Genomic DNA, 25588 nt, shown 5'->3' on the forward strand with positions numbered 1-25588 from the left:
GCCAAAACTCGGGACAGTCAGGGCCAGGGGCTGGAGCTCTTTGGCCCCAAGAGTTAACCCGGCACCACACCTTGCTTTGTCCCGCAGAGACCGAGAAAAAAATCCCTCCTGTGCCCTCCTAAACCTGGACAAAACAGGTTTTTAATGAAAGCAGCACTTAATCATTATTCAGCGAATTCAGAGCGGCGGATATTTGATGCAAACACAGAGTTGGTTGGAACTCTCCCGTACCGGCTCCCTCTTTGTCCCTCCGTGAGCCTGGGAATGGGTGTGATCTCCGGGTAGGAGTGTCTCTGCGGTTAAGAAGAGGATTGAATTACCGAACAGTGCTGTTCCCGAGCTGACAAGGTAGCAGAACAGTGAACAAAAGTGCCTTGGAAGTCGGCGGAGAGGAGAGAGAAGGAGCTGGGCTCGGTGGACAAGAGGCACCTGCGAAGACATCACACACTTTGCAGCCAGGTAAGAGCCTCCTGCACCCTGCCAGATTTAACATGGCCAGAGCTGCTTCAGGACTTTTGTTACCTGGGATAGCAGGAAACAAACAAAAATTTAATATCCTCCAGACTTAAAAATAAAACCAATCCTTCCCCTGTTACAAGGCAGGATGTTGAGAGGAGCCCACCCTGATTTACATCGTTTGGGGTTGGAACAAGCAGCTCTGAGCTTGCCAAGAACTCCGTATCAGGACACATCTTTTCCTTTAGCTCTCTGCACAGACTGGCTTTGATTTCGTGCAGCGACCAATTACCAGCGTTTTGTTTAGGCCTGGCTTGTTTTATGTTTTGCAGCCGTGAGGATTTGCCCAAAGCTCGCCTGCCTTTGGGGGTCCAGGCAGCCACAGAAAGTCTTTGGAAGTTCCCACCGATGGGTTTTATTGTCATCCCATCGACAGATTGCTAATGGCCGGGCTGCTGTGCTCTGTAAATAGAATGTTGTTCTCATCCTGCTCGTTTGAGATGCGAGTTGCACTGAGGTAAAAATTGAGTTGTAATGGAGTTGAGCTGCGGGCTCATTTGCCAGTATTTTTCTTAGGCGTGCCTATTAGGAACATAAATATTTAACACAAAGGAGAGCTGATATGAATTAGCATCTGTGGGAGGTTCACGCTTATTCAAGGCTGCCCTAACGCAGATATAAACAAGTGTTAGAGCAGCTGAAGCAAACTGGCCCCTCCAGAGCAGCACTAGATGCTGGGTGAATCATCCAGGTGCTTTTTACACACCGCAGCCAAATGGGCTGATTAGAGCCTGCAAAGTAGAGATTAGACAATCACAGGGCACTCGAGGGGTTTTATCGTTCCCCCGGGATGCCAGGTGGAAGATGCAAGGACGGGCAAGAGCAGGAAAAACCCTATAATTGTATTCCCTCACCTTCCTCCTGGCAGAGGCAGGTGAGCCTCCCTTCCTGCTCCTCCTCCCCGCACAATCAGGATCCTTTATCCTCCTCCAGCTCCTTTCTCTCCAGCAGACACAGAGGTTTCACGGTGTTTTTTCCCAGGCAGGACCTTGAGGCAGCATTGCCACGTTCTCCCAGCTGGGAGCAAAGGTTTTGTGCCATGGCTGTGAGCAGTGTCACCCTGATCTGCCTTCTCCTGTGTCCTGGGGCTTAGGCTGTCAATAAATCCCTGCTCTTGCATGGCCAGGGATGCTGAAGATCTCCACGCTGTCTCCTGGTCTTTCCCATGGAGCTGTGCAAGTGTTTCTGCACGTTGAGCATGGAAGTTGTTATCTTTTCTATTATGGACCACCCATCCTGTGGTGATCCATCCCCAGATGAGGAGGAGACTGGCTTGGACACCTGCCCCATGCTTGGAAATATGCTGGGGCTCTGTGCTGGCCACATCCTGCTGGAGCAAAAGCCTTCCCTCAGTTTCCACAGAGTTAAATACCTGGTGACCCACTTGGAAGCAGAGGAGGAAGAGAAATGCTCGGTGCAGTGAAGGGAGCTCAGGGCACAGCCAAAGCCTTGGTGCTTCCTCCCCCAGATGCGTTTTTGTCACCCCTGGGGAACGCTTGTGCCACCACTGACCCTCCTCAAGGTCCCTCCCTCATGACATTTTTGTGTCAGCCTTCTGAGATTCTCACTGGACTGACACAAGCCTCAGGTTGGGCTTTCCATGTCTGAAATGTCCATCTGCCTGAGGAAGGACTCCAGTGTAGCCACACCACACCCAAAGTTTCTCTCTTTGTTTATTTATGTATATTTTTCCACTTTGGTTGTCCCCTCAGAGGAGCAGATCCTTCAGCCACCAGGGGAAACACTCTCCCACAACTCATTAAAACCTCTCCTCTCATGAGCTCTCTCTCCATATAATACAACCCTGGAAATGGGCCTGATTGTGGTTTATCCTGGATGATTATACCTTTCTACTGTAATTCCACCCATTCAGGATGTGAAAGGGATGCAGAAAGGGGTGAATATTTGTCATTTCAAGTCTTTGGCACCTTTCACTCTGAAAACTCCAGGCACCAAGTGTTGTGCATCCAATTCAGTTGCCTTGATTGCTGAGGAACTCTGCTTGTAACAGAAACCCTCTCATTTGTTATCTGCCTTTATCTGAGCCTCTCCAGGCATATCTGAGGCAGTGCTGGGTACAGCAACAGTGGAACTTGTCATTACATTATATCCATGTCAGGGATGTGGCACGTGGGGGACCTTAAATTGCATGGTTGGGCTCCATCCTGGGCAGTTCCTGTGGCAGGAGCTATTCAGAGCAGTCGACCTCTTCTACCTAAAAATGTCCTGTTGCCATGCCCTGGGATGAAAGGAGAGGTTTGTGCCTGGCCCTTCATTTAAAACTGCTCTTACAAAAACAGCTGCACAGGGTAGGAAACAGGCAGTGCTGGAAATCGTGTTCTTTTTTGGGTTAGAGAGACTATCTGGGTACTTTGGGAGTGTGCTAGAGGCCTGAATTACTCTCCTTTGTTGCTATCCCACCCATCCCAGCCTTTCAGATGTCTGGTTCCCTTCCTGGTGCTCAGACAAAACTCCCATTGGCAGCTCCTGGTGAAAAAGATTGTCCAGGATGAGTGACTCTGTCTAAAACTGCTTTTACAGTGTTCTCAGGGGTGTTTTATTCACCTGGCTTCTTCCAGGTGATGTGCTGCTCTCTCTGCTCTCACTTCTGCCCAGAGAAGCTGAGAGCAGCCTCACAACCCCCTCGGGGTTGGAAGGGCTGGGTGACACAGTGACAGACACACCACAAGTGAGGTGTGAACACAAGCCTGGAGGGTAACGCTGCTACCAAAAAGGTGTGTGGTGCTTGAGAAACGAAATTTCCCTCTGAATAAACCTCTCACATCTCACTGGGCCAGAGATGGAAGTGCAGTCACCCACAGAGCACCTGCTTAGGTCCAGGGCTTTTCATTTGCAATCCAAAACATAAACCTGCTTGGGTTTTTTGATTTGTTTTGTTGGTTTTTTTTTAATGGAAGTTCTGGGTTTCTCTTCCCAAGCTTCATGTCATGCTTGCAGGTCTGAACTGGGACAAAACTGAAACAGTCCCTGCTTTTTGGTAGTTAATATTAATCTTGCCACTTTCCACAGGGAAGCCAATGCTCTGAAACCAGTTCTCCAGCTGGTCTGAGTGGAGACAGAGCATCTCCCTGCTCCATCACCACCAAAATAAGGTCCTGAGGGCAAGGGCTTATTCAACTGCACTCATTAAACTGTGCACCAGGGAAAAGCTGCTCTTTGTCCTGCACTCATATACATATGTGAATTCTTACAATAAATATAAAACTGTTGTGTGCAGCAGCAAAAATCCTAACTCTTGTTTTTTGAGAAGGGTGGGCCAGGTGGGCACCGGCACTTAGGTTTAAAGGAGGTTTTATTTGTGGTATTTGTCTCAGTTCATGCTGGCAGAATCTTGGGGCACAGTGGATGGGACTGAACCCCCACTCTGGGAGAGCAGGGAGGAGTGTGACAAGCTGGGCTCCCCACCCAGGGGTTTTCCTGTTAGGCCAAGGGAACAGCAAGTCCCTCCTGTCCAAGATTCACTGGATCTGCCCCAGAGCAAACACCAGGATGAGGAGAACCACCCAGGAGAAGCCCTCCTAAGACTTGTGCAGCTGCAAATGAGATGCTCAAGAGAAGCTGGATAAATCCTGCTCACCGACCCTTCCTCCAGGCTCTGCATGGGAAGCTGGGGCCTTTTCTTCAATTTCAGCTGGGAAAATGCAATTTTTTTATTTTTATTTTTTTTTAATTTTTTTCTTCTTCCTGTAAGCTTTTGAAGAGCAGGTGCTCCCCAGGACACTCTTGCACAGGTGAACAAACACACTTTCTCTCCTCCCTGATGTCTCAGCTCTTATTTTACCTAACCTGCAGCCATGGGGTTAAATAATGCTCTGTTAAAATGCTGATGTGGCAGAGCATGGTAACTTTTTTAGTGGAGGTGGTGAGTAATTAGAAGTAAGTTAGAACCTGAACCACTTCCCTGGAAACCGGGAAGAGGAATTAAAACGTCTTTGCTTTCCTTCTGCGTGCCCCTCCTGCCCTCACCGTGGCATGAAGCTCTGCCTTTGGATGCAGTGCTGGTCCTGAGCCAGGAATTTCTCCCTTTCACCAGAGGAGAAAGAACTAAAAGAAAGGAGAGATTTGTTCCTGATGAATTGGCAAGCTACCTGCTCACCTTTCCCTTGGGATGGCTCTGTGCTGTTGCTGACTCAAAAACCCCACAGAGGGGCTGGAGGTGCAATGGATACCTTTAAAGTAGGTGTGCACCAAGCTGAAATTTATTATTTGACAAAAATGCACCTGGCACCACAGCAGCACAATGCTTTTGCTGGGAGCTTTTATGCAGAAGGTTTTTAACAGCTTCACGTGCCTGTTTTTTCCTCATGGATCTTCAGAGGGCTGGGTTTGCACAGCAAGAGTTTGTTATCTGTCACAGGGGCTGATTTCAGGGAGATCTTCCTGCAGCTCAGCCTCTGCTGCTGCTTAGGAAAGCTTTGAGTCTTTTAGGGCTGCCCTCAGCCTGCAGAGACCCTGCCTGCCTGGAAGAGCCTCCTGCTTTCAAAGACATCCTGGGGAAGAAGGACTCCCTGGGAAAGAACTCAGCCAGGAGCTGCGTGGGTGCTCTGACCTTCTCTGTAGGACACCAAGGCCTGCCAGCCCCACCTTCAGCCAAGTGGCTCTTCCAGAGCTTTTCCAGAGCCAGCCAGTGCTGAGCTCTGGGCTCCACATCCAGCGTGATGAATGTGGAAACTCTGACCGCATGACTTGGGAGCTGTGGCTGAAATCAAGGTTCTGATTTAATTGTCAGTGCATTGTTCCTGCACTGTGAGAAGTTTGCTGGGGCAATGCAGCTCCATCGTTCCCAGGACAAGCAGTCACCTGGTAAAATTTTAGAGGGAGGACTCAGAGATAGCAGCAGTTTGGGGGGGAAAAAAAATGCTCTGACAAATCAGTTTCCCAAGACCATCTGCTTAAAGATCAGGCTTTTGGAATGCCACCAGCAGTGAGACAAACAGAAGGGGACAAGGGGGATCACGAAGAGCGTGGAGAGATGAGCAATATTTCCTGGATGGAATGAGGTGTTGAGCTAGAATTTATGGCAGGTGGAAATGCAGCTGCAAGGACCAGTCAAAGTCAGAGGAGATAAATCATGAGGTGCCTTCCCTTCTCAATCAGATGTCCTCTGAGGAATTCAGAGAGGGAGATGAGATACAGATTGAGGGCTAGTGCAACTGGGAAGGGGGTTATTTCCCAGCAGCATGGTATTTCCTTGTGCTCTTTGCTTTTATGTCAGGAACAATGGAAGGACTGGAGGATTAGTGAGAAATCCATCCTCACAAGGAGCTGAAAGGTAAAGCTCACAGCCTCAGTGGTTTTCTGGGAATGACCAAGTATCAGCTGCTAAGTCTGAGATGCCAGAAATGGCCAGGAGGTGAAGGCACAGGTTATAAGAGGTCACACTAAGCCAGAGGTCTGTCTGTTTCTTGTCAGGCTTGGGATGGTGGCTGGAGATGGGGTAAATTTCCAGGGTTCAAGAGTCAGAGCAACTGGGTCCAGGAAACACTGGTCAGCTTTTTTTCAGGTGGGGCAAAATGGTTATTGCTCTTTCAGAGTCCAAGAAATTCCTTGGCTAGATGAATCCAGGTTTCTGCATCCTTTAAATTTACTGAATAGGGAATTCAAACCTCTCCTGGGCTGTAGAGCACTTACAGTTTGAGAGGCCATCATTAACATTAAACCATCTCTTCATCCTGGGCTCTTATGTCCTCACTCACATTAACCCTGAACAGGCTCAGCATCCTCAGCATCCCAGCCCAGGAGCAAAGAACAGACAGCAGCAGTCACCCGAGGTGTCAGGTAGCTCATGGAGTGGTGATCCCTGGCAGCCATTCATGGAAAAAGGGGAAAGCTTGCCCTGCTTAAACCAGTGAAGTCCCCTCCTATCTCTAAAGCCCTGAGGAGCACAAATCTCACTTCATCCCATCCAGTGCCCCATCTCAGCTTTTGATCCAGCACCACTTAAGGCTAAAAAATCCCTTCAAACCGTCTCAAGATCCATCCTGATGATTTTGTAGCATGGACAGGGGATCTTTTCTGACCAGTGGAGGGGGCTGAAGCACGAGGGCCAATCCATGTGTTTGTCTTATTGCCGATCCCATGGGAAGGAGCAGCTTGCTGGAAGTGCAGCACCTGAGCAGCCTCAGAGCCCGAGGAGCTGAGCCCAGAGAGCACAGCCCAGCCATTCACCCATCTCATTTCAGAGACATTAAGTAAAACCAAGCCTGCCAGCTTCCCTAATAAGCTGTTCCAATGTTTAATTGCCCACCGTGATCAGAAATAGCATCTTATTTCAAGGCCTGCTTTACGTAATTTTAGCTGCCAGGCAACAGCTCTTTCCAAGAAGGCTGAAGCGCTCTCTGTGGTCACCCAGGCGTGTCTGGGCAGAGCCCTGTCCTTGGCTTGAGGGCCCACTGAGCTCCTGAACCTGGACCTCACAGGACTTGGAGCAGCAGGATGAGCTGAGCTTTTTCCTTTTTTCCCACCCCCAAAATACATCTCATGTTCCCTGTCCTCATCAGCACGCTCCAGAACATCCAGCATGGGCTGGAGGAAGGTCTTACAGCTCTCAATGTGTAACAACATGGGAGAGAAGACAAGCCCCATAGCTGGCACTCCCTGATTTTCCTGTGGCAGAAAAGCTGAATTTCACTCCTCTGGGCAAAACAAGAGTTAACCACTGTCCTCTCTGCAAACAAAAAATGGCACCTACTTGGGCCCAGATGCCCAACTATAGTGGAGACAATGAAAGCAATTCAACAGCCTCTGGTTTACCTCATCTAATGCCAGTCCAAGTATTCCCAATAATTAGGCCTTTCAGCCTGGAAAGGCTGGAGCCACAGCTGCTTCCTATTTTCCCAAAGCTGTACAGAGCATTAGTCATTTCACTGGGGGTTTTTTATTACCCTGACTACAGCCCAGGAAGCACGCGCCAAAACCCAGGCAAGCCAAAGCAGCCTGAATTCAGAGTGTGCTTCAGGAGCTTGAAACATTCCCCTGTCCCCTTTCTGAGTCCTGGTTTTTCCTCCCCACCCAAACAGCCCAAGACTGCCTGGAGAAACATCCTGCTAGGTCTGGGTTCCCAGCATGGACCGAGCTGACCCAACGGGGCAGTGATTGCTGCCACTTCCACCCAGCTATTAATCATTAACCAGCCTTGGGAGTGACCTTGACACTTAATTAGTCATGTAGTCCTTCCTGAAGGCAAAGCTTTTCCCCTTGCTGTGCTGGTAGGAGAGGGGATGAGGCCTGGATTTAGCAAGCAGGAGTGTTGCTGTGATTTTGTCAGTGCACAGAGGGCAGGGGGTGTAAGGGAGACCCATCTGCCTTCGCCCACCAGCTTTGTTGCCTGGATTGTGATAGGAAAAGCTTTGATTTTAGCTTTGGAGGATCCAGGCGCCCCTGGCTTAACATCCAGTCAAAGGCCAGCTCCCATGTTTGGTTTCCAGGTTCTCTGTCTTCAGTCAAGAGCAGAATTTGAGCTTTGCAATTTGATTTACAGCACCTCAACCAAGTGGTGATGACCCAGCAGAGCAGCTCCAAGGCAGAAGCTGCCTTTGCTGTGCAGTGACCACCCCTCAGGCCACATTCATGGGGTGAACTTTTCTCCTCTTCCCACAGAGAGAGGAAGATTTCCCTGGAAATGGTGGCAATAGGATAGGCTGGCCCTGGAGGTGGAAATTGAAGTTGCAGATTATTAATGTGGGGCAGAGATGTGAACTACAGCTGCTTCTCTCCTCCTTTCCCAGGTAAAGCTGTGTCTGCAGAAGGAAGCAAATCCATCCCATAACCAGTGATTTTCCCTGGTGAATTCCTGCCCCAGAGGCAGCTGACTCACACTTCTTGCCAATTTGCATTTCACCTCATGCTGAGCAAAACTGGTTTGACTGAGATAAAGGCAAGGCTGCCCCAGACACTGCTTTTGAAACCCCAAGACTCTTAACTCTTAAATCGCTTTCTATCTTCTTCTTTTTAATTTCCAAAAGTTTCTGCCCTTCATGATTTCAGCACAGATGGGAAGATTTCACGCCATAAATCCCAGATTTCACGACTGGACAGGAGTTGAATTATGGGATCATTAAAACTCCACATTAAATCATTAATGAAATGAGCTGTCTGATTACATAAGTAATATTCCTATTATTTCTAACTTGGCCACTGGCCGAAAGAAGCTGGAAAGTCCAAGGAAACAGACAACCTTGTCTGTGACTCACACTCCCCAGCCAAAGCCTTTAGGAGGAAGGGAGGGACACCATTTCTCAGAAAAGTGGGGTGTCAGCACTAATTGTGAGGTTTCAGATGGAGAAATGATCCCCAGGAGCAAAAGAGATCCAGGGTCCTCATTTTTAATCAAACAGGTTTGATTGGGAATCTGTGGAGCACTGCTGGCTCTCAAAGGTTCTGTCCAACACGACTGCCTGTGGTCAGAGGAACCTCAGCATCCTTTGGGTTAACTTTTCTGGGAGAGGTTGGGATGCTGGGAGAAGCAGGGATCCAGCTGTGTCTCACAGCTGGCCAGCTGCTGGTTTCCTGAGCTGTTCGGAGGAGAGCACGACGCCTGCTGCCTGCCCCAGGGAGAAGTGTCAGTGGTGCTAAAAAACTTCACTGCCCTCAAATATAAATGTCTTTGCTGGCTTTCTTCTCTGGTTCTTCCTGTTTTGATGCTGGAAGGAAAAACCCCTAAATAAATTAAAAAGACGGCTGAGGGAAGGAGGCTTCACTTGGGTTTTTCCTTGATAGGGACCTTTTGAGTGTGACATTAAAAGAAAGGAGAAGTCTTTTGGCTAAAGATCTGAACTAAGACCATGTTTTGTATTTAGCTCCTGATAGCCCTGTACTCCAGGGCTGTAGGTGAGTCAGGACACCATTTAGAACAGTGTCTGTCTCCTCTGTGGACACTGAAATATCTTCCTGGCTTTTAATCTGCGTGGGTGTCAATCACTTTTCTGGGAATTGAAGTGAAAAATGTCTTTTCTTGTCCTTGCTGTTCGTCTTCCTGCCTGGAAGCTCTCTGGAGGACCTGAGAGGGAGCTGAAGGTTGCTGAATGTGTTCCTGAGGCCACATGGACTCAGCCTCTGACAGTTCTGTGCTCAGGAAGGAATGAGCACTTCTGGCTCCTGCTGCTGAGCACTGCCAGGCTGTGCCTGTTCAGGTAACAGGGAGGTGCTGGGGCTGTGCTCAGAACACCCCAGGAAACACCTGCATCTCCCTATAGCCTGAGCCAGGAGCCTGGCTCTGGCAGCTCTGGGCTGTGGGAGGTCTGGATGGACCAATGTTCTGCCTGTGGCAGCATTTTTCATGCTCTTGCTTAGTGTGCAAACTCTTCAGGGTGACCAGCACTTGTTACGCACTCGTAACGCGAGCAGTGAACACCTGGCAGGGATCACATCTCTGTTCTTGCCCTCCTTCAGAAGAACACTGAGCTGTGTTTTCTCTGGAGGCTGAGCCTGGATTTGTGAGCAGGACTGGCTGATAGGGAAAAGGTTGATGTGGATTGTGCCCCTGCACAAACACAGCCTGTCCTGCGGCTGCTGCAGTGGAGCCGGCTCCCATAGGATGGAACTCCACGTTTTGGTGTACATTGCTTTGGGATTTCACTTGCTTCAGAAAGTTGCCCTGTAAACAAGCTGGGTTCAGAAGCTGTTTCTTGAGCAGAAACCTCAGCAGTAGGAACAGGGAGCATAGCTAAAGATACTCCTTTTTTTCCCCCACAACCGGTAGATATGATAAAGGATGGATGGGAGACCTCAACCCATCAGAGGGGCAGCTGAAGACACAAAAACCATCTCAAATACTCTCAGGCACCTTTGTGTGGGCAGCCTGAAAGCTGCTTCTTCCCCATGCAGGCAGCAGAGCCTAGGAAGATGCTGATTTTTGTGTAAAATAGACATTCTGGGTATTGACTGGATCACCCTGTGTGCACTGCTGTGCCTGCACTGAGATGGGAGCCTGGTGCCCTGAGATACCTGTCTCAGTTTGGACCTGAATATTGGCCTCAGGTAGAAGGGCTTCATTCCTTGGGCTCCCAGTGCCCCAAGGCCAGGGGACCTGACCTGACCTGACCTCCAGTGACTGGAGGAGGGCACAGGACTCCTGGAGGTCAACTCGTGTCTCCTCCACCCCTCATACCATTGTGGGGGCAAACCAGTCCTGATATCAGGTCCAACAGCCCAATGGATCCTTTCCACCTTGCTCAAATCCAGGGAAAATAATCCCCCAGCCAAACAACAGTGTCCTATCCAGTGTTTGCTGGGCTGTGATCCTACACTTTGCTTGGTGAGCATGGATAGCTGGGGAATGGGGGTTCATCCCACCTAACTGTTAATGGCAAAGAGGCAGAGACACTTCAAAGTGTGGATTTTCTGTATTAAACCTGCTCTGACAGTAAGAGGAACCCAGCTGACCAGCACACTCACTGTTGCATCTAATCATATAATTATGTTGGGTTCTCTTCTTCCTTTGCCTTCTAGGTCAGACTGCAGGATGACAGACGGTGACACAAATCTCCCAACCATCGAGAGAAAGCTGGGACTGCAGATATGGGGCATAGAGGTAGGACAAGAGTGATGGCACATGTCCTCTGTCACATCTCCTCTGCACATCTGTGTGTTTATGTTTCAAGGAAGATGAATTCTTGCAGTAATCTGTGTGGGAAAAGAGGGACCTACAGATAAGATACAGTGGAAAACAGACTCAGTATTTCCCCATGAAATGTTCAACATGTTATTGTTTTGGTTTTCTGCTCTGTAAAACAGAGATGATAATATTTACTAAGGAAACAGGAATGTGGTGGGACTGAAGGAATTCCTCCAGCACTGGAGGCTTTTCTCACCCCTTTTTGGAATCAATGCAAGGCTGCTTTATCACTCCAGAAATTCCCTGTTTCACCAAGATGGGTTATCCATAGGTAGCCTTAGTTCACACCAGCAGCTGCCATGGGGAAGACACCTATTTTTACAGCAAAGGCATTCCATGAAGTCTATTTGTACTTCTTCCTTGCCTTTCCTACTCTGTCACTGCAAGGAGAGTTCCTGCAGCCTGTGAGGTTGCCTTTTTGCTTTTTGGTTTTGGATTGGAACCAAGCTGTGCTCAATTCTGCATTTTCCTGGCCAAATTCACCAAGAACATTCTCCTGCAATGATAGTGGGTTTAGACTGAGGTGCAGAATCCACTCAGGGGAGCAGTGGGAAGAGTCTCCAATATCTCCAGGTGATATTCAGCAGGTCACAAACACATTCCAAATATCACAGGGTCTTCACCTTTCCATTTCTGTCCCAAGCACTGCACTGAGCTGCTTTCCAGAGGATCTGTAATTAGAGCTGTGTGGGTTCACAGGGGTCAGGCTGGTATGCTGGGAGACAAGTCAGGCCAGCAGAAGAATGTGTGTCTCTAATTTCAGGAGCCTCAGAGCCAGCTCCAGCCCAGGAGCTGCGTGTGGACTGGTGGATGGCACAGCCAGGCACCTGTGCTGGGCAGACATGGCTGGTTAATTATGCACTTGTGCTAGAGGAAATCTGCAATCTGGAGGGGTGAGGGACCATCAGTGTCCTCAGCTCTGTCTTTTCTCAGCACTGCTGGTTGCCCTGAACCTCCAGCAGAGTGGTTATCCTAACAAAGTGCTGAAAGCTGCCCTTGAACTCACAGGCACTGAGTAAAATCTCAGTAAAACCTTAGTTTGTGCCCAAAACTAAACCTAGGATGAGATGTGCTCTCTCTCCTGGGAAATTCCCTACAAATGCAAGCTCTGGAGCACTTTAGCTGGACCCCCAGGTCTAAATCCACAGGGCTGCAGAAAAGCAAGGAGACTAAAACATACTTGTCAGTCTGTCCAAGCAAAATCATCCTTTTCCTGTTCTCACACCTTAGTATTTTGAATATTCCCTCCGGAAGTGGCATTTCCCAGTTCACAAACTCATCCCTGATTCTTCCTTCTCCAAACCCTGATTGTCACCTCAGTGTTTTTCCACCCCAGCCTGTCCTGTTTCATACTCACCAGGTTCTGGCTTTTCACTTTTAGCAATGACCCCCACTCTGATTTCCTTACAGAACATGAAGATGGTTCCTGTACCTGAAAAAGCTTATGGGACTTTTTTTGAAGGAGACTGTTACATCATTTTACACGTAAGTAAGACAGCAAACACTGGTATCTGTTGGGCAACTGGTTCAGTCGTTTTTATTTAGATCTGCCTTGGTTCCTGTCCTGTGGAAAAAGCACTGTTGAAGTGGTTGTGTTCATCATCTAATCATGGATCTGAACTTCACATGGCTGTTGTGACAACACTGGCTGTTTAGTAAATCAGTTCAGAGGAGCCATTAACTTAGTAATTCATTAAAAGTGTTTATCTTCCAGTCAACGGAGTCATGCCCAGGTATGGCAAAATGACCAGTACATTCCTGGAAAACTCAATCAAGGCCCACATTTAAATGATTTATGGGAGTCCTTGGGGATGTGACCAGCTGGAGGGTCTCATTTTTAGCAGGTGATGTGGGATGTGAAGATGTTCCATGTCGTGTGTCACATAAGCAACTCGTCTCATGTTCCCATAAGGACACTTCAGCCACACCCAAATTTGGTCCAGACCTGTCCCTTTATAGGACTTTCGGATTTGGGTTCTTTTCCCTTTGAACTGAAGATTGATGAGACGGGAGGCGAGTTTTTTCTCTCGTTCGTTCTCAGTTGTTTATTTTTTCTTATCAGCATTACAAGGTACAAGGAGCTATGTGCACTATGACAGTAAAGGGGTAAAATGGCTAACAAAGATCTTCTTCAAGGTCTTTTATATGTCCATTTACCCAATTAACAAATGCCAACTAAGTTATTTTTATTAGTGATCCAATGACCCAACACCTTTGTGCTGCACTGTGGCATTTTCTACCCAATCACCCACTACCACCCAAAAACCTCTAGGAAAGAACATGAAGAAGAAAGAAGAAGGACAAGAGACAACACCCTAAATCCTCCATCTTGTCCCCTGCTCTCTAAACTACCTTAAACTCTAAACCTCAACCCATTCACCCAGTGATTCAAAAAACTTTCTAATCTACACATTTACACTTTTCTAATTTAACTTTAGCATTTGTTCTCATGTATCACCATGAAAACATGCCCATGAATTTCATATTATATGAAATTCAGTGTTTCTTTGAATTCTAAAACTAAGTATTAAAAACAAGGGCATACACACTGTATCTCAGACTCCAACACAGACCTACCTGCAGCCTGAGCCTGGGCAGGCTGTGAAGGGCTGCTGAGAACCAGCTCCGTGCAAACTGCCTCGTGTTCTCAGATTATGGCAGGAGGATGATGTGTTACACTCACCTCCTAAAATCCCTTCCAAATCTCTTCATCTGCATGGAGCAACCCAGGTCCCATTGTACCAAACCCCATCCATATGGTGGAAACCAGAAGCATTTCCCACTTCCTGGGTCTGAGAGTGCCTCCTGCAAACCTCTCTGTCAGTGGAGAGGCAGCAACGCCTCCGGTGCCCCACAATAACCAACTGCACATCCACCATATGCCAGGATGGGAAAGCAGGCTGGGACAGCAGCACAGGATGTGTCTCCTGCTCAGATGCCCCACACATGTGCCTTTGGGGTGCCTTCTGAGTGCTGGAAGCCTGAGTTACAGGCCTACAAACACACAGAGCAGAATACTGGAGTCCTTGCAGGGAGCTGACAGTGTAAATAGGGATTTTGATGCTCAGAGGCTCAGCTTCTGTTGCAACAACTTCCCCAGGCAGAAGAGCCCTTCATCAGCCCACTATTCTCCTTTTCCCTGGAAGACAGGAGGGTAAAACACTCATCATTGTAATCTGCTTCTTTACTGGAGTCTCTTCAAATAAAGATCTTCCGTGGGACAATAGGACTTTGATCATCTTCAGTAGCAATGTATGAAATTGAACAATTTTTCCACAAATTAATTATCTGTGCCTGAGGAACAGAACTGTATTTTATTCAACTCCTTCTGCTGTGTTTCACTGTGGTATCACTGCACAAAGCAAATAAACAGAACTTAGTGTCAAATCCAGCTTAGAAAATGAGCTTTTATTACCTTTCCCAGGTGTCCACAATGGGATTTAACACAGTGGGTGCTGAAAATTAACTGGCACAACTCAAATAACACAGAGCACACCTTCTTCTCAGCCTGCTTGCCTCCTTTTTCTAGGCTGCTGGGGTTTCCTGTAATAAGATAAATCCCAGCATGCACACACTGGTTCAGCTTCATTTGGAGTTATGTCTGTTTTGCAATTCAGCAGGAATTCTGAGGCAGTTTGTGCTGCTGTGTCATGTGCTATGAGAATGACAACAGGAAAGAAAGAGTAACATCCCAGGCAAATAAACAGCAGTGTGCAGTGCATTTCAAAAGGTGATCTATGAGAAGAATCTGCTTTAAGTCTTAATATCAAAATATACAATAGTAGGGCAAGCTGAACACATTATTTTTTGTAATTGCAAAGGTGTTCAGTTTTCCTTGATAATAGAGAGGAGTTATAAAAGAATATCAGACAGAAACATCCTTCAGTTTAGTTTATAAAACCCATAAATCACTCTGCTGAATAAGGAGAGCTCCAGGCTGAGCTCCCAGGGAGTACCTGAGGCTCTGTCCTCTCTCCTCTTGCCAAGGAGAAGGGCAGAACTGGGTAAGGTCTCCGTCGTCACTTGCTTTTTCCACACAGAATTGAGCTGTGCCTTCATCCTGTCTGGTCTTTCCCACCTCTTCCAGACCAAAAGGACATCCCGTGGCTCTGCTGTGGATCTGCACTATTGGATTGGCAAGGATTCCTCCCAGGATGAGCAGGGTGCCGCGGCCATGTACGTCACCCAGCTGGACACAGCGCTTGGGGGCAGCCCCGTGCAGCACCGCGAGGTGCAGGGACACGAGTCCGAGACCTTCCAGAGCTATTTCCGCCATGGGATCATGTGAGTAGCTCCAAATGACCTACACTGAGGTGGGTCATGGCCCCTGGGGTCCCCTATCTACGTCTCTCAGAGATATCCATGTCTCGAAAATGTGAAAAATACGGGTCAGCCCTGATGCTGGTTAAAATTCAGAGTGAAGAATTCCCATTTTGAGGGAATTATTTATAGCATTCAGTCTGGAGCCGTGGCATTCTGTTCCCCTGGTCATTTTCCCAGATATTTGCAGTAATTGAATCTTAACCTCCCTTTGTTCACCTTAGGGTCTTCGTTCCTCTCCTCCACAGACTTTCAAGTGCACATTCAGAGCACTTCAGAGTAATATTCACCTTAAAGTGAAGTGTTGATTTGGCTCATGCTGGGTGTAATGTTCCTGTAGTGGAAGGAAAAATTGAGTGAACTTGTGTCATCTAAAAGATAATGTTGAATATATGATATGCTGATACATTGAATCCAGTCCCAGGTCTTTGATCACTCAGGGTTTTGGAAGGATTCCAATTACTGTCCTCCAAGGAAGATCTGCATTGGCAATAACACCTTGAGTGCTGCTTTGGTTTCAAGCAGCTGGAGGAAACTCAGATGAAAACCCATCCTGGGTCAATATCCTCCATCCCAGTCTGGCTGGATATCTCTGTCTTGTGCATCTCAACAACCTCTCATGAATCTCAGAACTTTCCTGAGACAGAAAAGTGCTTTTAGCCTCATCTTAAAGATGAGTAAGGGGCAATGAAGGATTGAAAATCAGACGCTCAAAACCAGTCTATCTGGAAACCCATCTGCCTCTGAAACCAGCATGAATTAGAATTCATCTCAGTCTAAGCCACATCCCTGTGGTCAGTGAGGAAGTCTGAGGCAGAATGAGAAATTAAAGCAAGCTCTTTCCACGTCTTGGCAGGTGGACTAATCACTGAGCATCCTTCTGTAGATATCTTAAACTGGGCCAAACAAGTCTAAAGTGCTGTGAGTCAGACGTTTCTGGCCACATTAGCCAGTACCTTTCCAGCCACGATAAAACACATCTATTACCCACATGGCAAAAAACTACAATCAACAATTATCTCTTTTTTCCCCTGAATGGCAATTCCTCTAAATGGCAATTGTGTCAGTTATTACTGTAGTGTGAACAATGGATCTGTTTTCTAAAATGGTCTAGGATATGTAAGAGTGGGTTAGACTTACCCAAAATACATTAAAAGGGCTGTGAGACTTGCTGTGGGGGGGTTGTGCCCTCTCGTGATTGTGTAAAGTTGCCACAAGAGAGGGGAATGGCACTGGGGCATGAGGGGATAGTGCTGAGTACTGCAAAGTGTGTGTTCAAGGATGGAAGAAAAAAATTGGGAGGTGAAATCTGAGATAAAGACAGTGTCCTGCACCTGTTTGCAGTTTTGTTCTGCTTCTGGCAACGCTTTCCTGTCTAAGCTGCTTTTCATAGAATAACTATTTTGAAGAAAACAAAGTTTTAGCAAGAAGTTTGTTTTCTGCCAAGGCTCCTTCATATTTTAATTGAATGCTTATGGAATATTTCAATTTTGGGATGCCACTGCCATGGCCAATGGGGTTTTCAGTTTGACTGTGTTACAATTCCATTGCCATCCCTGACCTGCCTGTTCATCTCCTCCCAGGATGTTTAATGCTTGAAATCGATGACCTTGAAAGTCTTGTCCAGCCTAAATGATTTTATAATTCTGTGCACAGCAGCAACACAACACCCATAACAGGCAGACAGACATCATGATAAGGACCAGGAACATCAGTGAGGCAACCCAACATTTGCCACTGCAATTTTAGGAGTTTGAGGTTATTTCGCCTCTCGATTTTTTTTGTCACCAAAAGCTTGGGATGTTCTCAGAGGATAGAGAGGAAGGTATTTTCTAACCAGCTCTAACTCTTTATTCTGTACTACAAAACAGCTACAAGAAGGGAGGAGTGGCTTCAGGATTTAAGCATGTGGAGACCAACATGTACAACATCAAGCGTCTTCTTCACGTCAAGGGCAAGAAGCACGTGTCAGCCACAGAGGTGAGAAGCCCCTGCTCTTCTCATGGATCATTTCTCCTTCCCTCTCTTCCTACACTCATTTTTGAGCAAATTTTCCTGGTGGGTATCTCATCTCTGCTCAAGAACTTCTATTTCAGGACAGTTTTCAAGTCCTCACTTGAGGGTTTGGTGTTACCACAAGAGAAGCCACTGTGCTCAGTGCTGAGCGCCAGCAGAACGAGCAGTCACTCCAAACCCATTCTTACATCCCCAGGGACAGGTTTGACATGGCTATGACTTGTCACCTGCAGCTCTCCCTGCCCTCCCTGCTCTGCCAAACTCTCTCATTTCCCTGTGGCAGGTAGCACTCTCCTGGGACAGTTTCAATAAGGGAGATGTTTTCTTGCTGGACCTTGGTAAAGTGCTGATCCAGTGGAATGGACCCAGCTGCAGCATTGCTGAGAAATCCAGAGTGAGTACAGGCAAAAGCCACTTGGTTTAAGGTTTCATCTTTTTTTGGTGCCTAAGGGGAAATAAAAAAGAAAAGAAAAACTCAGTTGTTTTCACAGCTAAAATCTCAAGAGCAGCAACATGGAGATGATGTAAATAGTGACAAATTTTCTACTTGCCCATCTGCTGGTTTTAGAGGCCCATGAAATTGCTTTGTTCCAGTTCAGACCTGGCCTCAGGTGGCATTTCACAGGCAGCCAAGGGCACATTGTTACTTTCAGCCCCAGAAAGTCATTCAGCTCCCTCTGGAGCTCATCTCCATCCCCCTGTGCCCTGTTGTTTTCACAGCATAGGATTAGAAAGCCAGCAGCTCCAGGTTTAGCTTTAGTAACTACCCCAGGGTAGATTAATTTTAATTTTTTGTTTATAGCATCAACAGGGAATTCTGGCTTGGTCGGTATGAGACAAGCAGGAATACATTATCCAGGTGCTGATAGGTCAGATCTATAGCTCTGGAGGCACTTTGCAAAGGGATCATTATCCTTATTTTACTGATACAGGAACCAAGATACAGAGATAGAATAAAGCAAGATAGAGCAGTGGGCCATCAGCAAAGCTGATGCTGGTGGTCATTATAATATTAAAAGGCAGGTGGGTCTGCTCTGTGTGTGGTATCCCCTGATGAACTGGGAGAGGGGGTATCTCCACTGGGAGACGGGGATCTCCACAGGGAATGCCATTTTCAGGGCACAGTGGAGATCCTATGGATACTGAAGAAGACACAAAGCAATCCTCAGTGCAGGAGGGAGAGCAGGTTCACAGCTGCTGGGTTCATCTTGGGCCTCAAGCAGGTCATTCCCTATCTCTGATAAACAGGAATCTTTCAAAGCTATTGCAGTAAGAGTCATGGGAACAAAAAAATTCAGTGGAAGATGGAGATTTCAGCCTAATTAGCTGCTTGACATTTCACACTGCTTTTTTTTCACAGAAGACATCCATGTTTTTTTGAGCACTTGAATCATTTAAATGTAAAATGACACCGTGGGGTGGCCAGGGTCCTGCAGCTCTGCAGCATCCTGCCTCGGTGGCCTCAGCATGTGTTCATCTCTCCCCCAGACCACCCCATGAGACCTCTGGACCTGCTGGTGCACACTCACACACAGACAGTGCCTATTGTGGCTCCCATGTGCCTGTGCCCTGCGGGAACAGCATCAGCAGCGACTACAATTAGCAATATTTTCCTCTGAGTTAGTTAATAATCAGGCATTACAGACATATCTGCTTCCTTAATAGCTAAATTTGGAGGGCACTAGGAGCTTCAGAGAGCTGTGGTAATCTGGCTTGGGCTGTTGGTTCTCAGTCACTGCTTGGGGTCAGGGGCTGGCTGGGTTTGTGGTGTGTATCAGGACTTACCCTGCGGGTCCTTGTGCAGGGTCTGGCTCTGGCTCGGAGCATCAGGGACAGCGAGAGGGGTGGTCGTGCTCAGATTGGCATCATTGACAGCGAGAGAGACTCCCCAGACCTGATGCAGATCATGAGGATGGTGCTGGGCGAGAGGCGCGGGGAGCTCCACGACGCCATCCCCGACACCAAAGCAGACGAGCTGCAGAAAGCGAACGTCCGGCTCTACCAGTGAGTCCTGGGCTGTGCTCCAAACCCCATCCCTTCCCACAGAGGGCTCTGTGGTGTCTAACTCAGCTCCATGGCTCTGTCTTGCAGTGTCTATGAGAAGGACAATGACCTGGTGGTGCAGGAGATCGCCACCCGGCCCCTGACGCAGGATCTGCTCCAGCACGAGGTGAGACAAAACCAGAGTGGCCTTTATTGTGAGGAAAGGAGGCTGTAGCTCACTTTGTTTTCAGCTGAGCACCTGTTTCCTGAAAATTATCAGGCCTTCCATCTCTAGGAGAGCTTAGCCCTGCTGTTAGGTTAGGACAGCTTAGCCCTGCTACAGTCTCAGCAGCCGGAGGTAGGTGGTGTGTTGAAGCTGTTCCAAGAAGAGATGGCAAATTGATGCTCTCAGCCAAGGATTATATTAGCTTGGCAATCACAGTGAGGGAGAGCTGCATACCAGGAATAAATTCCAGATGGAATGAAGGCTTCTTAATACCTGATGTTCAGGGATAGCCTTCCCTCTGCTGACTCCAGAGCAAATAAATACTCTGCTCACGAAACCAAGGAGATTTGTTTTCGTGCCGTAGCAAGTGGCTGGTCTCATTGACCCACCCTGGAAGGAGATTTCCTGACAGACCCTCTCTGCAGAGTTTTTCAGAAAACAGAAGCTTTTCCTCTGACTAAAATCTGGCAGAGAATTGCTCATCCTTAATTCTCTGCAGTGCAGACCAGCCTATTCCAACGCAGCACTGTGCCGCAAGGCTCCCGCTCCCCTTTTCATCCTGATGTCAGCCTTGTTAAAATCTCAGCCTCCCTTTACAGACATATAAAGCCTTTTTTCTTCTTTCGTAGTTCAGTTTGAAAAAGGAGCAGCCTTTGGTCCCACTGTGCTTGGAGCACCAGCTCTCTGCAGTGGGGATGGGCTCAGCACACACCTCATCCCCTTTGGGTTTGGGATCCTGCTGCGTTCACAGCAATGCAACACCTTGAGCTCCAAATCAGGGATCTCAATGAGGACAAAATATTCATGCAGAAAATGTCTAACTTGGACCTTTCCTACTCCTTTAGTAGCAGATATGGGCATAAATGCAGGCAGCAGCAGGCTGGGGTTGATATTTCAGCATATACTTCTGGCCCCTTTTAGAGCTGGTGGTGTTTTGGTTTGAGAACACCTCCTATGAGGTAGTAATAGCCAGTTTTGAGCAATGCCTAAGAAAAATACAGGCTTTAACTAGCTACAATTATAAATCAGCAGCCTGGGCCAGGTGTGCCCACATCTGTGAGAAGCCCTGCCCTGTGGGCTTGGTGGTAGCTGTACTCCATTTAAAAACCATAAGAAATTCATTCTCTGTCACCTCTGATAATGGCTGCACCAGGGTTAGAGCTCTGCAAGGCAGAGAAATGAGCTGGATATACATCTAACCTAAATCTTCAAGAAGGATCCAACCTGATTAGGTTACAAATGGTGAGCTTTTCCTGCAAGAGCTTTTCACATCTGTTTTCTTCTGTTTCCTGTTTTTTTTGGTTTAACCTCAGGACTGCTACATTTTAGACCAAGGTGGCTTCAAAATTTATGTCTGGAGAGGAAAGGCCTCCAGCCCAGAAGAGAAAAAAGCAGCATTCACTCGAGCTGTGGTGAGTTGTAATAGAGTGCAAACAATGTTGTGGGTGGCTGATATGTGCTGATCTAGGTCTGACCACTAATTACAATTAAGTGTAGGTCCTGGGGAGCTGGCCTGTGTAATAACAGAGAGAGAAGTTAAATGTCTAGGGGAGGCAAAAATACAAAATTGTTAGTCATCAAATTGGGCTAGAACTAAGACCTGCCACTAAAACTAAGAACAAAAAATGGTTAAAGAAAATAAAGTATATATAAAGTATAAAGTGTTAAAGAAAATAAAGTATAGCCATAAGTGTGGTTACAGAAAATAAAGAAAATAATTTTCTACATGGTAAATAGTGAACTTCTGGAAACTGTTGGTTCAAGGGATGGTGGAGTCAGAGAGGATCAGCAGGGTCAAGATAGGATTAGACAAATTCATGGTCAAAAGATGCATAAACCAATAATAAAGGGGTGCTGGCATCCATGTGTTATTTTCTGTCAGAGCATTCCTCTCTTCCTCTCAGAAAAAATTAACATCAAGGGAGCCTGAGCAAGAAAGGTATTTGGTATTTTTTTACAAGTTGGCATGCTGGAAGTTGAGGCTATGAGGGAATTAGACATTTACATATGGGAAGACCATAAATGGCTTCATCTTCCATAAGATCTAATTAGGAGATACTGAACTTCAGTGGTGCCATCTTCAGTAAGGTCCTACCTGGGGACACCCAACTTCAATAGGATTGTACCTATTGTCTCGGAGAAGATAAGCTTAAAAAACTTTGTCTTAGAACTTATCTAACTGTTCTCTGTGCTCCTTTCAAGAGCTTGACTCAGGCTCATTTTAGTAGGCAATCATCTCTGCAAATTCTGGCCCTGAGCTACACATGTAGAACAAAAGATGTGTCTTTCTTTCAGTGTGGCAGGTGGGAGGGAGGGGAGGACCATCTGCTGTGCTTTTCCCTGAGGGCAGTGTGTGGCTGCAGTTTTTACAGCAGAAGTTGGATGCTCAGAGAGCAACAATCAGGCTCCTTCCCTGAACCACTGCTGCCAGCACTGCACCTTGGGTCATCCTGGAGCCTTCTGAGATAAGCACAGGAGCGGTTCCCAAAACTGAGCAGGGATTTTGGCATTGTGGCGGAGCACAGAACATTTTCTTCACACTCGTATTGTATCGAGCACCTCGCTGAAGTAGTCTTTTAACTCAATGGTAGTACTATTGCAAAGAAATAATATGGGTTCAGGGAAAAAAGTTAAAAAATAGTAATAAAGATTTGTGAGAGTTTAGTCCCTTCAGAATAGACTTCATGCTCTGGGGATGCTGAGCTGCCTCCACCCCTTCACTCCCATGCTCTCTACCAGGCAGGGCAGTCTTCCTGGCTTAGAGAGGGACAAAAAGTTTGCAGAAAAGAAGGGTAGGGTTCAGACCCCTAAAGACAGAAGTAAATATGGATACTACAGCAAGAGTCTTCAGTTACTTCTGATTAGTCAGAATTCAAATCTTGGACTGAACCCTGCCCTGTGTTCAGTGAGGGACACTCATTCTTCAAGCTGGTTCAGGTCCACACCCCTCTTCTCATGACTGTAAAAATCTCTCTAATGACCTTTCTGAACCCCACCAGGGTTTTATCCAAGCCAAAGGCTATCCTTCATCCACCAACATTGAGGTGATCAATGATGGAGCAGAGTCAGCCATGTTCAAACAGCTTTTCCAGAGGTGGACAGAAAAGAATGAAACACAAGGGCTGGGCAAGGTCTACACTACAGGCAAAATTGGTGAGCACATTGGTCCTGGGTTTGTCTTTCCTACCTGTGCTAAGCTATAGCTGAGGGAACATCATTCACATCAACTGTCTCCTGCCTTCAGGGTCTCAAAAATCTAATGTGCTTTCTATTTTCCATCTTCTTCAGTAGATGGAAAGGATTCATGAACTGAATGACATTCAGCTCTGCTGAATTTTCTTATATGAGGCAAATTGCCACTTACTTTAAATGTAAATGTTGTCAGAGAGTCACTCCCCTCTGAAGAATTGTATGCAAAATTTCCCACTTGCAGAACTTCTGAATTTCCTTTATAAAGGGCTAATGCTGAGCCTGATAAGGAGTTCTGCTTTCATTTACACTGGCATCCATCCAATCCCCTCCTGACGTCAGTGGAATGATGCTTTATTTACATTGGGTGTAAATGGTGTATTTATCACACTGCTGAAGGGAATATTACAATGCATTAACCTCAAAGACTAAACAATTCCAAAGAGAGAGAATTTGTTGATGAATGATGGGAAGGTGACAGAGATGCTGAACATCTCCATCAATAACAGCTTGAGAGCCACAAATCTCCTTCCCTTGCAAATTCTCTCTTTATTCTCCATCTCTGTTTCTCTCTGTGCTGTCTGTAAATACTCTCCTTGTTTATCATGAACTGGAGAAATGCAGGCATTTTATTTCTGAAATCAGCATTTTAAAAGGAGGGAAATATTTATGCCAAACCATCATAATAGATTTTGAGAAAAACTAAGAATTTTCTGTCAGAAGACTACTAATATTTTTACCAGCTAGCCATCACTGGAACATACTGTGTGGCCAATTCCAGCTTGCAACAGGTCCACACTGAAATGTGTGAGCTCTTGCAAATTCCAAAATCAGCGTTGGTTTACTGGGGGCAGGAGCGGCTCCTTGCAAGCCTGGGCTGGGTTTTACTTGCTGTACAACGGTGGTGTGTGAGGATGATGGCAAGGGTTTGTGTGTTGTCGTGCATTCACTGGGTTCTTGTTCCTTTTCTGCTGGCACTTGCAGCCAAGGTGGAGCAGGTGAAGTTTGACACCACCCAGCTCCACGCCAGACCTGAGCTCGCAGCTGAGCAGAGGATGGTCGATGATGCCTCTGGGGAGATCGAGGTGAGAGAGCTCCTTTGGCTGACAGAGGGTGCAATAATCAGCCTGTTTCCAAGCATTGCTTGGTTTGTTCAGCTTGGGGGAGACTGAGGATGGACCTCATGGAAGTTTACAGCTTCCTCAGGAGGGGCAGGCACTGCTCTCTTCCCTCTGGTGACCAGTGACGGGACCTGAGGGCACACCTGAAGCTTCGGTGGTGTGGTAGCCGAAGGGGTTGTGCTCTGTCCTCACCTTGACTCCACTGCTGCTCACCAGGATGTTTTGTTCCCCAGGTGTGGAGGATTGAGGACTTGCAAATGCAGCCGGTGGATCCCAAGACATACGGGCAGTTCTACGGGGGTGATTGCTACCTGGTCCTGTACACCTACCTGAGGTCAGGCAGACCCCACTACGTCCTCTATATGTGGCAGGTAGGTCAGAGCAGAGCAGAGGGAATTCTGCTGTGCCTGCTGTACAAGCCTAAAGCTGAAGGAAGAAATTGCACACAAAAATCCCAACCCAAGCACCCATAAGAACTCAGGTACCCTTTGTTCATCAGTTTCAAATATCCCAAGCTGTCCTTTGTAGGTAGCAGGGACACTGATCCCAAACTGGCATCAGACTGAGCAGCAGCAAAATCAGACAGAAAGACTTAAGGATGATGAGGCTTACAGTGTTGAGGTCAAACTTTGGAGTCAGATTGTCCATTAAAGCTTCAGTTCCTAGAGTTTTGTGGGTATATGAACATCTCTGCTTTCCTTTATAAAGTATATTTTCATGCAGAGAGAAGCTTCAAACATGGACCTCTAAAGTCTACAAAACCAGAATGCCGATGAAATTTAAATATCTGGAAGTTTTAACTCTGATCTCATGGTATTACACACTTGGGGATTGGCAGGTGTTGAATTGTGAAGAGATTTGTACCCTTGCTCTCATCACACTGTGTGTGTCACCTCTCTGTCCCCAGGGCCGCCACGCCTCCGTGGATGAAATCACTGCCTGTGCCCTCAATGCCATCGAGCTGGACAAGAAATACGGGGACGAGGCCGTGCAGGTGCGAGTGACAATGGGCAAGGAGCCCAGGCACTTCCTGGCCATCTTCAAGGGCAAGCTGGTCATCTACGAGGTAATGTGGCTTTGGGAGGTGGGAGCACCAACGATGGCTTGGCAGCTGCAGTGGAAATAGTCCAATAAAAATGGGCTGATACTCAGGAAAGGAGCCTGCCAGCTCTGCATGGGCTGGCAGAGGGGATATTTCTAGTACTCCTCAAACAATCTGAACACTGAGTAAACAGAGTCCTGGACTGACCCAACTCAACTGTCCACCCCTGAACTCCAGCAGTGGTGTGTGAGGTTCATTCCAGCTCTGTCCCAAAATATTTTGTCAAAATAAGGCAGTCATCCTGTGAATTACCAAAGCTGCTATCCAAAGAAGGTCCTTCAAAATATCCCACAGACATGATTGGAATTGTCCTTGCCTGAATTACCTCACATAACTGGCAACCCACTTCCCTTGCTGCCTTGACATCTGTGGTGGAGAAATTGCAAATGGCTGTGGGAGAGGGGGACTGCCCTCAGCTCTCAGTGTTGGTCCCACTATATGGTTTCCATGGCAGATGTTCAGTTAAGATGAGGACAGCT

General features: G+C 47.2%; 1 protein-coding gene across 2 annotated transcripts in view; it reads left to right on the plus strand.

Annotated features, from left to right (window-relative positions):
• The first annotated feature begins 262 nt into the window (after positions 1-262).
• VILL (villin like) overlaps positions 263-25588 on the plus strand; it is a 34213-nt gene continuing 8887 nt past the window's right edge. For both annotated transcript variants that reach the window (XM_015619180.2, XM_015619181.3), the window contains exons 1-13: positions 263-459; positions 10987-11068; positions 12563-12637; positions 15240-15436; positions 17344-17452; positions 17772-17882; positions 19293-19492; positions 19580-19658; positions 21011-21109; positions 22697-22850; positions 23871-23971; positions 24241-24378; positions 24915-25073. In XM_015619180.2, coding sequence (XP_015474666.1) covers positions 11000-11068; positions 12563-12637; positions 15240-15436; positions 17344-17452; positions 17772-17882; positions 19293-19492; positions 19580-19658; positions 21011-21109; positions 22697-22850; positions 23871-23971; positions 24241-24378; positions 24915-25073 — 1491 coding nt within the window. In that variant the 5' untranslated portion in view covers positions 263-459; positions 10987-10999. The remainder of the gene's footprint in view (positions 460-10986; positions 11069-12562; positions 12638-15239; positions 15437-17343; positions 17453-17771; positions 17883-19292; positions 19493-19579; positions 19659-21010; positions 21110-22696; positions 22851-23870; positions 23972-24240; positions 24379-24914; positions 25074-25588) is intronic.

Source organism: Parus major, chromosome 2 (genome assembly GCF_001522545.3).
Source record: "Parus major isolate Abel chromosome 2, Parus_major1.1, whole genome shotgun sequence".
Classification (NCBI taxonomy): domain Eukaryota; kingdom Metazoa; phylum Chordata; class Aves; order Passeriformes; family Paridae; genus Parus; species Parus major.